The sequence below is a fragment of the Mytilus californianus genome, unplaced genomic scaffold (genome assembly GCF_021869535.1).
Source record: "Mytilus californianus isolate M0D057914Y unplaced genomic scaffold, xbMytCali1.0.p SCAF_10, whole genome shotgun sequence".
Taxonomy (NCBI): Eukaryota; Metazoa; Mollusca; class Bivalvia; order Mytilida; family Mytilidae; genus Mytilus; species Mytilus californianus.
In genome coordinates this window covers 58638573-58656743 of record NW_026262582.1, presented here as the reverse complement: position 1 = coordinate 58656743, position 18171 = coordinate 58638573, and the positions used below count along the sequence as shown (strand labels likewise).

At 32.6% G+C, this 18171-nt stretch overlaps 1 protein-coding gene across 1 annotated transcript in view; it reads right to left on the bottom strand.

Moving 5' to 3' along the window:
- Positions 1 to 18171, bottom strand: part of LOC127718903 (uncharacterized) — a 69624-nt gene that overhangs the window by 25236 nt on the left and 26217 nt on the right. Inside the window, exons 6-9 of the mRNA XM_052224992.1 lie at positions 10247 to 10291; positions 9152 to 9208; positions 7160 to 7249; positions 3484 to 3555 (exon numbers count right to left, since the gene is read on the bottom strand). Coding sequence (XP_052080952.1) covers positions 3484 to 3553 — 70 coding nt within the window. The 5' untranslated portion in view covers positions 3554 to 3555; positions 7160 to 7249; positions 9152 to 9208; positions 10247 to 10291. The remainder of the gene's footprint in view (positions 1 to 3483; positions 3556 to 7159; positions 7250 to 9151; positions 9209 to 10246; positions 10292 to 18171) is intronic.

The following is an 18171-nucleotide window of genomic DNA, read 5'->3' as shown; positions in this document are numbered from 1 at the left end:
AACGTTTTAAGACCTACTCCGAGGAATTCAAAGTTTATATATATGATATATTCATGATACTTAATCCGTATTCAATATTTTTTTGTATTTCCTTATATATTCAGTGATATATTGAAAATATTGCAACTTTTGCATAGAAGGAAGACTTTAACTTAAATAAATTTTGATGCATCTGAAAGAAATTTATGTTATAACTTCCAATAAATTTTGGTTTTGGTTAAGAAAATCCTTCTCGCCACTTTTTGATAATTGTTCAAATTTTCTAAAATCTAGCAAGAATGCATGCAGTTTTGAGTTATCTTTTCGCGTTGATAACTTTCAAGTGAAATATTTGGAAATACGCAAAGATGTTGATAATACCTTACAGAAAACATATGAATCTAATAATGTGTGTTTTAGTAAAAAATTTAAGGGCTTTTGAAAAAGGTCCCTGGCTTGCTATGATTTCGTGGAAAATTGATCCTACCCTCTTTTTTTATTGTTGTAAAAAGGGAGCGATAAAAAAGTTTCAAATCGAAATAGATTTCAAAATATCTTATCATGTATTTTAGAATTAAAAAATGTATTGTTGTCTCTAGAAAATAAACATGCCTTCCATCCAGCAACACCCATGACAGATGAATGGTCGGTGCCTTAGAGATTGAACAAATCTGTTTGATAAATACGACAACTAGGAAGCTTTTTTAAATGAAGATCTTACTATCATATATCATTATTAGCTAGATGATTGGCTACAGGATAATGTTTAGTATCCATTAAGAGACTCCTCGTGTAATTGAAGTTTTGTTTGCTATAAAACAAAATTGCTAGTGGATAATTCGATTTTTGTTGTTGATATTTTACATTTTTCACGCCATGCATAAGTTGTCCCACTTCCTTTGGATCTCTTAAAAATCTCTCCTCGTTTAATGTTCCCTACTTATTATATTGCTTTATATTTGTTATTTTCTTCTATCACTAAGAGTGACTGGCGTATAGAAATACGGTTACTTTGGTCTTTTTCCGACCAGCGGTAAAACCCTCTTCAAAATGGGGCGTCCATTTTTCCATGGTGTATAAGTACGCAACCACGTCCGGTCAGAATTGGGACGTTAAATCCGATGCCTCGTGTAGAGAGATATTGGTATTCGTAATTTGTTCTCGTCCTGATGATGCCTGACATATTTGCCATTGGACTTTAGGAAACATCAATAAATCAATCAATTTCCTGTCAAGCTCGTTTCATCTCACTTTTAGTAACAGTAGGGGGAAGTTTTGCTTTATAAATATTTGTTCTCTTATGCTCCAATTTTTTATTTGTTCGGACATTTAAAGCGGTTACGTATTTTTTAATTGTTTTACACACCAACATCCATTAAAAACCAGTTATTAAAAGTATTTATTGTTCAATCAAAGTAAATAATCAAAACAAACGTTAAGGTTTGCACGGATGAGTACATGCGATGAGCTAACATATATCATACGGTAATTAGAGAAAGGTTCCGATTTAAGTATTCCTTAGTTAAGTGATGACTTAAGTAATTTTATGCATACCACTTAAGAATTTTAATTAACTAAGGGAATTCTTAGTGAAACCTAAGTTTAAGGAACACTTAAGTTAAGAAGTTTTATGCATACGAGCCCAGGCATTTAGGTTCACGATTGCATTTCTTTTTTTAAAGAAAGCAACTTGTTATTCAAGTTCGATAATATAGATGCATTCAACCATGGAAGTATTATATATTGATTGCCAATGAAAACGCCACACTTTGTTTTTGTAAAAATAACATTTTTATACAAAATAATATTTTCTTTACAGTAATTGTTAATGACAGTTAATGAGTTTATCTAAAGATAAAAGTCAAAAAAAAATGTTCAATTACCACGATTCGAATGCTATGCGTTCATGCAACACAACGCTACAATTCACTAACTCACAGTCTCCACCGCGCGAAGCAACGCAATCTCTACAACGTGGCATTGACCTGACAAGAAGTCGGATACGGTGTTGTGGAATATTTGTCCTTTCTTCCCGCAATGCAATTTCAAGTTGGCGCAGCGCAACTGGTGGTGGCTGTCGTCGTCTTACGGCTTGTCCAATTTGATCCCATAAGTGTTCAATTGGACTCAAATCCGGCGAAAAGGATGGCCATAGTAATGTCTGAACATGGTTGTTATTGATGAACGCAGTTGTGAGTCGTGCGGAGTGTGCACGAACGTTATCTTGGTCAAAAAGATTAACATCTTGATGCCTAGCCATAAACGGTATAACGGTCGGCCGTAAAACTTCATCAATGTAGCGTTGGGCGTTTAAATTGCCATTGATAGTGATGAGTGGAGTTTTATGGTTGAACGATATTCCTCCTCATACCATGACACTACCACCACCCCAACGATCTGTCTCTTGGATACATGAATCTGCATAGCGTTCTCCTCTTCGTCTCCACACACGAGTTCGTCCAGCACTACGGCGAAGATGGAATCTTGATTCGTCCGTCCATAAGACAGTTGTCCATTGCCTGTGTGACCATCTCTGACGCTGTTGTGTCCATCTAAGGCGATTTTGGCGTCGTACTGCTGTCAGCATGTTACCACGGAAAGGCCGCCGTGCCCTTAATCCACTGCTGCGCAAACGGTGTCTTATTGTGTTTGCTCCAATTTGTCTCCTATGGACACCGACAGTCTCTCGTGCTGATTGGACAGCCGTACGGAAACGATCTCGCAGGTGCTGAAGACCAATGTATCGGTCCTGTTGGGCAGTAGTTGCTCTCTGTCTTCCGGAACGTGGCCTATCATTCAAAGACCCAGTTTGGTTGAATCTTTGGATGAGTCTGGTAATTGTTGAGGCCGAACACTGCATTCTGCGTGCAATTTCACGACTTGAAATGCCTCCTTGCTGCACCATGCCCCAAACTTCATGTCTCTGGTAGACTGAAAGTCTTGGCATCTACGCTTAAGTTTATTGCAGTGGCTTACAAAAGAGGATGAGAAATTTCATTTCTTAAGCAAGGCTTTCCAAAACAAACATGAGAAAATCACTCGTGCGTAAAATAGCGGTGCACTCGACTCTCCCCCTTTTCTGTAACCAAGCACGTAACTTTTTTTTTAAATCATTCAAGCGTAAAGTTGTCGAAAGAAGTCTGACAATTCATTTTCAAACCGATATAGGTAATCATTTAAAAAAAATATATTTACATTTTTTTAAATATTTGAAATTTACAAGTGTTGCGTTTTCATTGGCACTCAGTATATTTCAATTTACTTCCATGATTCAACATAGTCACCAAACTTTGCATTTTTTAGTGAGAGAAAATCAATATATATTGGAACGTATGCGTCAAGTTGTTTTCGCACTTAGAACGAATGCTCTTACCTGTATATTGAAAAGGTAAAATTCAGACAAAATCAAGTATGCATGTTTTGAATGTGATATTTTTCTTCCTGGTTTTTTTTTTTTTTTTTTTCAATTACTGCAACTTTTTTTCCTGTGTGAAAATGTCTTACCTGTTTGTTGTCCAGATTGTCCATGATGTCCAGTTTCCACGCAATGACAATTACTACGTGATGCACGCATAGCTGGTTGAAAAAATAAATGGAAATAAGTATTATTATTGTAGTAGTTTTTGTAGAAAAGAAAATGTAAAAATGAAGAATTTTCAAAAAGGAAAAAAAAGGAAAAATTATTCAATCTTTCAAAATTATGTTAATTTCAAAAAGAAATTATTTTAGTTTATTGAAATGATTATCATTGATAACTGATCTTGAATAAAATGGTTTTGTCTTATTACTTAACACAGCCAACGTAGGCCTTTAATTACATGTATGATGAAGTTAGTAATTATGTTTAGATTATTTTCGTCATATAGCTGTATTTAAACACACATGGCTCACAAATGTATAAGTTTGAGCGTTTCTGATGAAGTTTAATCCAGAAAAGCGCGTATGGCGCACGAAAATTATCAAGTGTTTAATTCATTTACTTAAGTGAAGAAATGTCACCTGTGCCGTTACTGTGACGTTATAAATATCGGTTTAAAAATCACTTACATGGTACAACTCAACATAACTAAGTTTCAGAAAAATATCAAATCCTTCCTTTATACAAAAGCTTAGAAATATGTTACAAAAGATATCAAGATCAGTTGCCATCATTAAATGTCAAAAGTTGTCACGCAGGAAGTGATTGCCCAGCAGATCTGAAGATTCCTTAAACGAGTCAATATATCATAGTAAGTTACAGACCAAATATAAACTCTTTCCTAAACATTACATAAGCTGAGAAATATATGTGATAACAGTTTTGGTTGGATGAAAGGACGGACGAACTGACAGATAAGGTGACTGCAGTAACCATTGACTCAGTGAGTGGGATAAAATAACAATATATTTTCACTAAACCAAAGTAAAATAAAATGTTAATATTACAGGTGAGATTCTTTTCTGTGGTAATTTCAGAGTATGCAGTAAACCTTCCCGGAGCAATACCTATACTGCAAAGTAAGTTTTAGCTATAGTCATGGCATCGGGGAGAAAAAAAAGTAAATTAATTTTTTTTCAAACTTACTTTATACAGAACGTATACAGCATAATGTGCTCAATATGTGTTCATGCAGAGGATTTAATCATTAAAACTTTAATATTTTGTTGACAATTTATGCAATTTAGATAAATACCTCGATTTTTCCTTTTTAAAGTAATTACAATTTCGAAGAATGAAAACGCATCGTCTGTAAACTTTCTCAACATTTTGAAATGTGCTATTTCTAATATTCTCTGTAATTTTTGTGAGATAGTAAGAACTGGGAACTTTTATTATTGACAAACACATACATGAACTAGACTCGTGTCCAGTTCGGAGGTCTATTTGATTAATTTACACGTGTAAAAAGATTGCAAATTGATCTTTTTTTTTTTTTAAATATTAAGTTTTTCATATACAGAATACAATTTTGTTAATGAAGTCTAAATTTTTCAAATTACTTTGAAAAGAGTTAAATGATTAAATCATGACGTATCAAGTATAAGAACATTGGTAGTAACATATGTACACAGTAAATCAATGCGTTATTTCCTTAGACTTGTACATTTCATAGATGAGGTACCAAAAAAGCAAATCATAGCCAATTGGTAATCGACAAACAAAAGTAATTTTATGATTTCCTAAATATTTTTTTTACCTTACAGTTGCCATCCATGTCTTTATGCTTATGTTGCCATAATGAAATATACGGAAAAGTTGAAGCAATGATAGTTTGATCCAATCAAATTGCATAAGATACAATAACAATGACCAGCTCATATCTGAATCAGTGTTAGCGGAAAATTGGGTAGGGAGAAAATGACAGATTTAAAAAAAAATGTTCTTTTAATTACAACCAAACAGTAATCAATCAAACGAAATGATAGAATTACAAAAACCTTTATAGATAGGTTTTGATCGGCACAATTGTAACAATAGTTACTTCCCTTTTTTCGCTATATTGGAGGTCTAATAGCGTAAAGTCCTTAATAAATCAGCCAAATTCAACTTGTAATACTGACCGCTGGACATTATAAAAAGGGTTTTTCTGAACAATTTAAATTCTTTTAGTCTTGCTTACTTCATCGCTACGATCTAGTAGTGATCTCTTATCAGATTATCAGACTTGTGCGTATCGCGTGTTTGAATTGGGATAGTCAAATAAGAAAATCAACCGTGTATCCCTCCAAAATGGCGGCCAAGGGCCAACCTAAATATTAAATTACGTCATTCGAAACATATCTATAACATGGGTTTTCGATCTTTCATTATCATATTATGGCCATAGAAAGTTTGATATTGAAAAGTCAATAACTGCATTGACTTTATACTGCAAATTCGTATTATTAAAGCGTTGATGTATTAATAATTATAACACACATATATAGAAATTATTTTAAAAAATCTTATTCTAATCAATTCAGTGGTATTGACATTACGTGTGTTTAGTTGATAATAATCTTTATTACAAAATAACACCCATAAGGGTCAAAGCAATACAAACAAACAATACAATTAAATACAATACAATGCAATACAATACAATAGAACATATTTTAAGAAAGAGTTCAATTAACAAATTTATGTAAAATACACAATTATAAACTTGTCTGACATGGGTCTGACCCCCTCAGTTCTAAAGACTGCTTAATGAAGACTCCAATATGACAAACAAGTTCAGGGGTGGGGTTTAGAATGAGTTTTAGTTTATTAAATGCATCAAGATTTTGAAATAATGGTACATTTAGATAAGCACAAAAATTTAAACGCAATGCTATGTTAATGTCACCATACAAAATGATTTGAAATTCGTCATCTAGGACTCCACATTTTTTACATAATCGTTGTGCTCTTGGAATGTTTCTATATCTACACAATTCAATGCCTAGGGAATGATTACTAAGTCCAAATTTTGAGAGTAACTGCCTATGTATAAAATTATTGCAATTTAAATATTCCCATAAAGACAAAGTTTGGATGAGGAATCCAATTTTGAAAGTTTATTTAAAGTAGTTTTTTCATATTCCTCTGAAACACACTTTTAAGTTACATTTTAACACTTTTTTGATTGTTTAAAAGGTACATTAATATTAGAGTGATTTTCTGGGTTTATTTTTATATCTTTAAAATTTTTATCTGCAAATGAGTACCAAGAATAAATTCCTGCGGAATGTAAATCTATATTTGTGAACCGTGGTAAAGGAAACATCTAATTCTCTTAAAAAAATCGTATCACACACTATTATCAACACAATAACTTGAAAGAAACAATCCTGTTCCGCGTAATTGGAAAGTCAGCTAGGTAGGTCCCTGTGCAAACTCCCAAACAGCTATGACGTTGCTTTGCTTCACTCAGTCAGCATAACATAGCAAAAATAACGTTACCACTGTTTCGGAGTTTGGTCACTGTGAAGTGAAATCTCGATGGCGTGATGGCATTTTACAATACTAGTACATCAATAAGGAGATTTGTTATGATTTCCAATAAGAAATAATATCCACCAGAGACCAACTGACGTGAATGTAAGCAATACATTTGAATGTTGAAAAGACTTCTCTCAGAAAACGTTTATGTAGTTTAAAACGCAAAAACTTTTTTTTTTCTCTGGCAGAAAATAATGACTTTCTTAAGTATTCAAGTCTTATAGCATAAATACTTACTACTATCTAATGTTTTTGTCAAATCATTTATACAAGCGTGATCGTATTGACCATTTCTGTCAGTCGGTATCAGCTGCAGATCTTTCCATACTACGAAAAAAACAATATAATTTTAGGCATGATATCATCAAAATCGAAGGTTGCATTTCTTTTTGTCTATTTAAAATAAAGAAAGTTAACGATTTTGCTATTTATTATCTTATGTCATTCTGTTAATGTCGGTGTAAGGTTGCTGGTTCCTTTTTTGTTTATTACAAATAAACATGGCATTTAGAGTAAGAGATCTCTTAACGAATACAGTACTAGGGTACTCACATATAGGGATATAACTGTATAAAGCACCAAACATGGTTTAAGTGAGAGGGAGAGTCTGGATATTCTTTTAATTCCGGATCTCAATCTTTATTAAAACTGTCAAAGAGTGCACAAAAATGTCTCAATATTTTACTTTATTTTACTTTTTTAAATGCCTTTGATAAGATATTTTAACGCTAAGCAATCCCCGAACCTCCCTATAAGAACATTGTTGGTCGCATAGGAGTTCGTATCATTGACATGAAAAATGATATTAGAAACATAACTAGAGTGTCGATCACCTTTGTCTATGTGCATATTCAACAAAGAACACTCTCCAACATTGTAGACGAGAATAGAATTCATGACAAAAATCTCTGTTTTGTTGATCTTGTATTGCCGATCATTTAGTCTGTTTAGTTTCTCTCTATCTTCTTTAGTTTTTGCTCAAAACACAAAAGAGGGTAAAACAAATCCTCGTTTAAGGGCAATCACTCCTATAAAGAGTGACAGTCTTCTACCTATATCGGCAAAATTTGACTTGTTAGTAGATCTTGTCTTGCTGATCATTTTTGTGATTTAAAGTGCCAATCTATCGATTATAATTTTTATCATGTAAGGCAAAACGTAAAAAACTGGTTAAAATCGTCATTAAATGGCAATAATACCTATCAGGAGTCGTTGGACGATTTCCTCTATGTTGTCTTAATTGTAGATATTGTCTTGCTGATCACTTTTGCTTATTTTAGTTTCTATCTATCTATTATAATTTTTAAGATATAAGACAAAAACGCAAAAAATTGGTAAAAAGCATCATCAAAGGGTAAGTACTCTAATAAGGAGTCGGCTGACCATTTCGTACATTTAACTTATCTGTAGAACTTGTCTTGCTGATCATTTTTGCAATTTACAGTTTCTCTCTATCTATTATAGTTTTCAAGATAATAGGCATAAATAGAAAAAAAATTGTCATTTAAGGGAAATAACTCCTACAAAAAGTCGTCTGACAGTTTTGACGTATATCGACAATTGGTAAGCTCAACATCCTGAACATTTCTGCTCCAGTCAGATTTTCTCTATTTTTAACGGTTTTCAAAATAATAGACAAAACTTGCATTTTACCCCTATGTTCTATTTTCAGCCATGTCGGCCTTCTTGGTTGGCAGGCAGGGTCATCGGACACACATTTTTAAAACTAGATACCCCAATGATGACTGTGGCCAAGTTCAGTTAAGTTTGGCTCAGTAGTTTCAGAGGAGAAGATTTTTGTAAAAGTGAACAGACAACGACGACGGACGACGGACGCCAAGTGATGAGAAAAGCTCACGTGGCCCACGTGAGCTAAAAAAGAACTATGATAAAACCCGGTTTAACCCATCATTTTCGTCTTTCTTGTACCAAGTCAGGTATATGACATTTATGGATTTCCCATTTTTGAATTTACATTGGAGTTTTTTTATTCACACGAAACCAATGTTTTGTGCTGTAAAACCCCACAGCATTCACATGAATACTGCTGTTCTTTACAAATTTTGAGAAATAATTTTTTTCTTTTCTTTTTTCAATCTGTTGAATGAGAACTATAATTTGATATATGAATAAGTTTTGAGATCACACTGCCAGATACACTTGTCCTACAATGATGGCAAGGAAAGTTGTGTGTTTTGTGTTATTGGCATGGTCGTAACCAATACTCACAGAAATGATGAGTCTGACAAGGATGCTGATGTGCTTTTCCATAATGGTCAAGGAGTTCTGTAAACGATATATAAAATACGAATTAGTAAATATTTCAATAATAATGAATTTGTTTCCAAATAAAGATTTAATGTTTTTGTTTAAATCTAACTGTCAGTAACGATATATACCAATAACAAAGTTATGTTGCATTTTAACAGCATCAGTTTCTTTGAATTTACTGATTACTCAAGAAGCCATTTACGAAGTCGTTGAAATTATGTAACGTTATTTATGTTAAACAGAAAAAGTTGAGTGCTTACCTTACGTTTTTAATTTTCAAGTGTATAACTCATTCGGCGCACCTCAGTAGATCTTACAGCGGAATCTGCCGAGATTTTCCGAATTGTGCCAGTCGTCAGATACAATCTTTTTTTTTAAATATTTCAAATACTGTGGATTCGTTTATATTCGTGGGTACCAATTTTCTTGGATTGAGTAAAAATTGTATATTCGTGGATTTTTGGTTTGTGGTTTCGATTAAGTCTGCATACAAGCCTATAGATAGTTGTCATTTAGTTGGATATCTTAATTCGTGGTTTACCTATTCGCACCAAATCGACGAAAATTGGTATCCCATATATATTAATGAATCCACAGTAGACAATACAAAATGTTCTAGACTCTAACAGTGCTTAGCCAAAATGTGAATACTTAAACTGTGCTATACCCTAAACGGGCCGTTAGTTTTCTCCTTTGAATTGTTTTACATTTGTCATTTCGAGGCATTTTATAGCTGATGCGGTATGCGTTTTGCTCATTGTTGAAGGACGTACGGTGATCTGTACTGGTTAATTTCTTTGTCATTTGGTCTCTTGTGGAGAGTTGTCTCATTGGCAATCATACCTCATCTTATTTTTATAATTAATCTGAGTTAGGATAGGCATAACATTGTCGAGTAAGAAAAGAGGCAGGAAACAATTATAGTTCATGGCCTTAAATGTCTCTCTATAAAGTTGTATCAGGCTTCTTTCTTATTTTTAATTGTGCATTCAAAAATATATGTTGGTAGCTTTTTTTCTGGTTTTTCTGTTAATTTGATTTTAAAATACTCACTTTGAAAATGACTTTCACAATGATCACTTGAGGAGAATTGGAAATCTACAGAAAAAAGTTAAATAGATATATGAACGATTAACTAGAGCATATGCTTATGTATATCGAATATAATTATAATATCAATTTTTATGTAGCGTTCTTGATGAAAGTAAATCCAGAGCAGCGCTTCGGATATACCAGCCGTTTGTGGACTCTAATTTTCCGAGGTTATCATCGGCTCAGTAGTCAGTCTGTGCTTCGGTACTGACTTGAAATCATCCTCATCCGTTGAAAATTTAGAAATTAAGAAATTATTAGAAAAAAATAAGGTGCCAACTCTCTAGGGAAAAGTTGACCTTATATGGAGTTTTCTATTCTTACAAGGTCCCTGTTTGGCATATAGCTTCTCATTTATTCAACAATGTATAATACTGCCTTGGTTTTCAAATGTTTGGGTTTGAACGTTGCTGGTGGTGGTATATCTATCCTGGTTCCCGGTACTACGTTCCATGCATTAGTGTGTAACATACTGAATATTGCGATCGGGAACCAGTCTAAGGTATATCCAACAAAATGTTTCGGACGAATCAAATCTATAAAGTGTTAATTTTGTTTTATAATTTATTAATTATAATTTTATGATTATAATAGAATAAAGCAAATTTAATAATTATAATTTTATAATTATTATAGAATAAAGCAAATTGAATATCCCCTTGATGAAAGCAAACATGTAAAATTAAAAAATATACATATAAATATACTGAATAATTTGATTTTTTAATTACCCTTTATCAAAAACCTGTCCTACGAATCTTTTTTAAGAATCATATGCAATAGCAACTAAAATTCTTATTCTATTGATATGATATTTAAAGGGTAACTAATATCTTCAGTCGAGGCAAATAGGAAATACCATAATATTATGAAATTTCATAATTTTATTGATATATTGGATCAAAGTGGAGTTGTCTTTCTTAGACGCCTAGTGTCAAAATGGACATGGGAGATAACAACTTTTGTCTTAAACGACGTCGAAAGGAAGACAACTCATTATTATAAAAAAGTTAACATTTAAAATATAAATTTGTATAACAATTTAGGAATTTATTAAATTGTGTTCGAACTATGGGTTTTATTATACACAAGGAGTAACTCTAGATAAATCAAACTTGACTAAAGATTATTTAAAATCTGGTGTAATGCACTAGAAAGAATCATTATATTTATTATTATTTTATCAGTCTCCGACATAGCAAATCATGCATGTGGAGGTCAATTGCGAATTTATTTACAGTTTATTTATTATGTAAACAAATTAAAGACCGTAAAATCATGCGAAATCACAGAAAAATATTTCTAAAAAAAAAAACACTGTAAAATATGTTTGAAAATCTAACAACGGGAGATAAACAAACAATTGAATTCCTTACAAAAACTGATAACTATGACAATAATTATTACGTTCTGTCAATAGCTTGTGTACAAATAAGCATAGACATTTATGCGATTGATGCGGATCTGACATTACAACATTAACAATCTACAAAGCTGAAAAGTAATTCTTTGCATCATAGCAAATTATTAATGTCCAAATGATGGACATTGGCTATCTGATAAAGAAAATAAATTCACCAAAAGCTTAAAAACAAACAGCAAAATGTCCATAATATGTTATATATACGTAGAATTCTGAGTTGAGGTGAATTAATTGTAACAAAGAATATTTATACCTTTAATCTTTTTTAATTGCACATGCTCATGGAGATAAAACACATTTGGCAAATAACCTATTGTTATTTGGAAAGAAACTACTCAGCATAAATTGATCGATGACAATTTGTTCACCATGGTTCCAGTTGAATGTCAAACTATTTGTACATTTAAATGCGTATTATGTGCATATTTCTACGTACATTTGTCAGATATTTCTATATGAAAGAAGTGATTGTATACAAATGCTTAAGTTAAAGCAAGATAAAACTGAAAAGTATTGATTCAAAACAGTTACGTATACATCAGTTAAAAACAGAGCATAAGTAAGGTCATAAAGTCTCCTCACGGCAATCCCACCTCAGGATATCACGTATTGATGACTTCTGACCAGGCAAACTGAATTATCTTAGTCAAAGTGATACTTCAAGCTAATTAAAATTAAAAAAAAGTCAGAACAAGATCTGAGATAATCAGTACTGTTATTGTAGTGGGGTGGGTGGCTAGGGAGTCCTTTTCTGTCGATTACGAGTAGAGCATGGCATCATTTGGATCAGATACTTTGGTCACGAGTATATTAAATTAAAATGATTTTCATATTTTGATTTCATTCATTAGAATTTAAGTTAGAGAATTTAATAATTCGCAGTCATTTAAGATAAAAATAAAAAAAAACACAATATTAAAAAAGTGTTCCAACAAGAAGGGAAAAAAAACGAATGCGTATGAACAAGGGACCCATATCTTATTCGTCCTTCATATGCATATTTGTGGTTCTGCAACACAATGGAGTAAACATTTGAAGGCGTTAAATACATTACTAAGTAACCTTTGCAGAAATAGTCACATGATATGAATCATATTACAATTTATAATGTGAAATGTAAATAATTTGGAATACAATTTTCTTCGGTTCACATCTGTGTTTGTTGGTAATCTTATCTAAGGGCACCTGCTGGGAGAGATGTACTTCCTGATAATTTAACAAAATATATAAATAACCAGTGACACAGTTCCAGGCTTACTGCTAGTGCAGTTTTATAGAATAGTATAATAATCTACATTGGAAAAGATTGAAAGAAATTAGATTTGAAGGTATACATGAATTGCATAACATGACTCGTAGGGTTTTATTTGAAATGTAAATACCGTGCATTTTTCAAAGTAATAATTTGTCCACACACAATGTTTATAAGTTTTTATACAGTTTGCAGATTCAGATTAAATAAAAAAAAAGTATCGCCACTAGAATAACATAAAATATTCAAATACACGTATAAAGCATAGCTATAGTGAATAAATTAATAAAAATAATTGATCAATGAAATCATAGAATGATTTGAAGATAAAATATTATTTCGACTGCAGACCAACAAATCAAACAACACAATACAAAATAACGTAAAATAGAGTTTTAACACCGTCCAATAAGAAGTTTCAATAGATTTAGAAAGATTAGATAAATGCTCATCTAAATATTTCCAGCTGAAGATTAAAAACATAATATAGTTACTACTCAGTATCCCGATCTGAAGTTGAATGCAAAAAAAAACAAACCATACGTGTCAAGTAAGACGTATCAAAACACTGTTCCTTAATACTAACTACATGTCTGAACTTAATCTCATTTATAATCTTATTTATTAGTTACTAATGAATTTGTCAATGAAGGAAAACGTTTTCCTAATCATTTAACTATTTAACAAACTTTACCATCTCTCTCATGCCTATGTTCTTCTGGAATTTTTGTTAAACCTATTGACAATAAACAAACAAAGGCGCCATTTCCTTTAAACGTTTCTTAAGCTGCCTAAATTTAACTATTTTCCATCCATGTACTACATATGTGTTCATACACTTTGACCGTATATGTATAAAACTTATACAGTCATTCATGATTTGGTTGATACAGTTTATTTTGACTGATTTCGATTTACGATATGAAAATAAGAAGATATGGTTTGAAACAGATGCCAAATGACGTAGCAGTTACAACTATAGGTTACCGTAAGGCCTTCAACAATGAGCAAAACCAATAGTGCATAGTAAGTTACACATTGCCCCGAAACGACAAATATAAAACAGTTCAAACGAGAAAACTAACGGCCTTAAGTTGGGGTCACACATTCACGATTTTTACTGCCGTCCTTGACAGAACCATTCCCGATTAAGATTTGTCAAACGTCTGATCAAGATTCTGTGAATCGGGGCTGGAAATTGAAACTTTAATTAAAATTTGTAAAAACATATATTGAATCATAACAATCAGATATTGTTCAGAAAGCGTCCAAGTTCGGCCGTTTCCAGCCGAATTTGTCCCGATTATACGGTTTTAAATCAGTATTAATCCGATTTTTATCTCTCACATGGTAAAGAACGACATAATATGTCCCGACAGCATCCCGATTATACCGAATGTGATCCGACAGAGTTCAGAGAGTGACCAGACAGTGAACCGACGCTGACGGAAGATATATATCCGTGGGTATTATTGCCAAATTTCGTATAAATAACGGGACTGATCCGGAACGGTTTTGGCAAAGACTGTTCGCATTAGGCAAGATCTTATTGCAATCTGGACTCAATCGGCAAAAAACAGCAATGACACATTTCTCCAGATCATGTCCGTTCAACAGGACACCGTCCAGAAAACACAGAACATAATAACGATTGTTACGATTTCGATCCAATACAGCAGAAACTGTCACGACAAAGTTACGATTGTAATCCGATTATAGATAATATCAGTTGAGTCTTCCTGAATGTCACGGAACTCACCCAACTGTCGGGTGTTTAGCTAACCTCTGCGGACCTACATATTAATTCGTGACCTTCGCATGCTATTCATGTAATGTTTGCAATAATTCACTAATCCATCATTTCAATAAGCGGATCTGTGTTTAGTATATATAATTTAAAAGTATGTGATATGTCTTGTCTAGTCTTGTCTTGTCTTTCAGTTTAAGCTAAGGTCACACATTTACGATTTTTAATGCCGTCCTTAACAGGACCATTCCCGATTAAAATTTGTCAAAAGTCTGATCAAAATCCTCTGAATCGTGGATGGAAATTCTAAACTTAAATTAAAATTTGTAAAAAAAAAAATATATTTAAACACGACAACAATCAGATATTATTCAGGAAGCGTCGATATTCAACCGTTTCCAAGCGAATTTGTCCCGACAATCCCGTTCTCAATCCGATTCTAATCCGATTTTTATCATTCGCATGGTAGAAAAGGACCGAATCTGTCCCGACAGCGTCCCGATTCTACCAAATGTAATCCGACAGAAATCAGACAGAATTTTGTATTAAGGGCATACGACACAATTACAGGGGAGGTAATGACATTGCTAACGTAAACTTTTATTTTCGCGACTTCAAACTGTGACATATCGGGAAAAGATGCAGTTTTCTGATTTAACTTGAAAACGAGTTCATTGACCCCTCTTTTAAAAATGGCATTTGGTTTAATTACGTATTAAGATATGAAAAAAAGTCAACAATGCAATTTTTTTTAAATTGGATAAAAATACAGCAAAAAAAGACGTTTTTTTCTAATTTCATGAACAACTATATCTGTCATAATTCAGCATCGGCCATAGTTCAAAAGAAACCCTTCAAAACAATACACGAATAAAAATGTTTGTACAATAGATACCATATGAAAATAGAAAGATGCGAGAAAATATATATGTGATAAAAACAATGTTGATGTCCCAATGAAATCGTTACGTTCCAATCTTCATTTATTGTTCTACTTGATGTGTACGCTACAGCAATTCTAGATTGATAGTTGGTGGTTTTACCTCCAGTGGCAAATATGTCATGCATGTACAAGATACGAAATGCTGAATATGTTGTTTTTACAAAGTAGGAGCTGATCTGTATGAATGTTATGAATTAGAGACTGCCACTGAAGCACTAGGGTATGGATAGGGCAAAAGCACTAGGGTATGGATAGGGCAAAAACTCACCAGCATGTAAACCAACCCATCAAGGGCCCTTACTCGTGCACCATCCGATTTAACGTACACGTTCCGATCGTACGTGGCTGCGTATCTATCCATCCCACACGGTTTTAATACCAGAACGTAAGACGTCCAGAAGACTTAGTTCAGAAAATAATGTAAACAAAATCGATTGCTATTCAGGAATAATTAACATTTAATTGGAAATTTAAGACACTTTGCTGTTTCAAACACGAACTTAATTCCGATTAATTGAAAAATAAAATGCATCTCGAAAATTTAATCAAAGAAAAAGTAATTCACGACCACTGCTAATTTGGGACAGGCATAATACGAAATATAGCATTGTTAATCATATTCGAACGCTTCATCCTCCCTCAACCAGTGACAGTCGTGTTGTTACAGTAATGTTACAGTAATGTAATAACACAATACTCTTTTCATGTTTTTAGTTTTAAAATAAATTATATTCTATAAGCTACTATACAGTATGGGTTTTCCTCAATTTTGAAGGCCGTGTTGTTGACTATAATTGCATACACTCACTTCAGATGTTTCATTGGCAATCATACCACAAATCCTTATTTTTAAATAACGAATGGCCTTGTTTCAAGCTAGTCGGAGGTTTCTTGAATACATGTAATGTTTAATAAAATGAGGGTAACTAATCAAGTCACTGACATTTTCATTTCGATAACATTTTCGTTTGGTCAAAAGGCTATAAATTGCAAAATCGTCCTACTTTTTGTTCACTTACGGACAAAAAACACAGTTTTTAAGAACCTTGACAGTTATTTTGCGTCCAACTTATATCGGACATAGATAAATTAAATTTATTAAAAGTACAAAACTTTATTTCGACGTTACAATTTGAAAATTGTGTGTATTTGTCAAGAGATGCAAAATGTCACCTTGCCTTTTTCAGATGATTTCATCTTCTGAAAGTTACAGTTGTGTAGCTAGATGTCATCACAGGCAAATGTCTCTGCAATTGTTTACTTATATACCTTACTAAAATACATACGTAAATAGGTTAAAATGGTTTAAACAAGTGCTTTAGATGTCCCGTGTTTCCTTTAGATTTTTTATATTCATTCAGTCAACTGGATTTTAGAAATATTTGTGTCTATTTTTGTTTTAATTTGACGAAATATTTAGATTGCAGGAGAAATATAATGGCCAGCTTTGCATGAATACCCCCCCCCCCCCCCCCCCCCCCCCCCACCACCAAACCTCAACCCCAAAAAAGGAACGTTTAGTTCGTTTAGTTAACAAAAGAGACACACATTTATGTTCCTTAATGTATGATTGATTGTTGGTTGCTTAACGTCCAGTGGCAAATATTGCATGCATATTTAGAACGACATATTTAGTTACATTTGTTAACAATTATATACAAATAATTATAAGGCTACAGCACCTGATGAGGATGAACGGCCTTGGTCGACAGTTTTGACCTAAATTGAGATCCGAAACACTTGAGTGGGAAAGACACTGACATATAGTCAATCAAAATATTATAGCAAAATAGAAAATTATATTTAATATCTATGACATATAATTAAAAACTTGGCGCGCTCTATGTAAAATGTTGCTTGATTGGTAATGGACACGTCTTTTATTATAAAAATTAATATGAGATCAAAATCTATAAACGTGTTAAACAAAACTAAATCGATAATAATATTGATATTGTAATCAAGTGGAAATGCAAACAAATCATTGTAGTTTCTTATCTATTAACTGTATAGTTCATCTGATTTTTTTGCTCCTTTGTCATTCTTTTTTTCATTGGGTTATTGTCTTGTTAATGCATGCGCCATTGTCTTTTTATTTATAGGCTTAGTCTGTCGTTTATGACATTTTTTTTTAAAGATTTGCTGGAAACTAATGTAAAAAAAAAAAATTAATAATAAAAACATTCGTAGTACATTTTTTAACACATGAAAAGTAAATGATCAGTCTTTCTGCCCATCCCCCACCCACCCAAAAGAATATCAAATGGTCGTCCACTCACTGTGAGTGTTCCAATTTGAAAAGTATGATTTAACAATTACAAGGAAACACAAAATTAATTTTAAAGATAATATGTGCACAGCAGCTATGATATTGTTAAATTACACGAATGAATCTGTACCAAAACATTACAAAATATCTACTTTAAATTGATTAGTAAATAAAAAAATAAATCATTAGTTGTACTTCAAGTTGTTCTACTGAATAGATCCCGCCAGAATTTCTACATCAAGGATAGGCTTG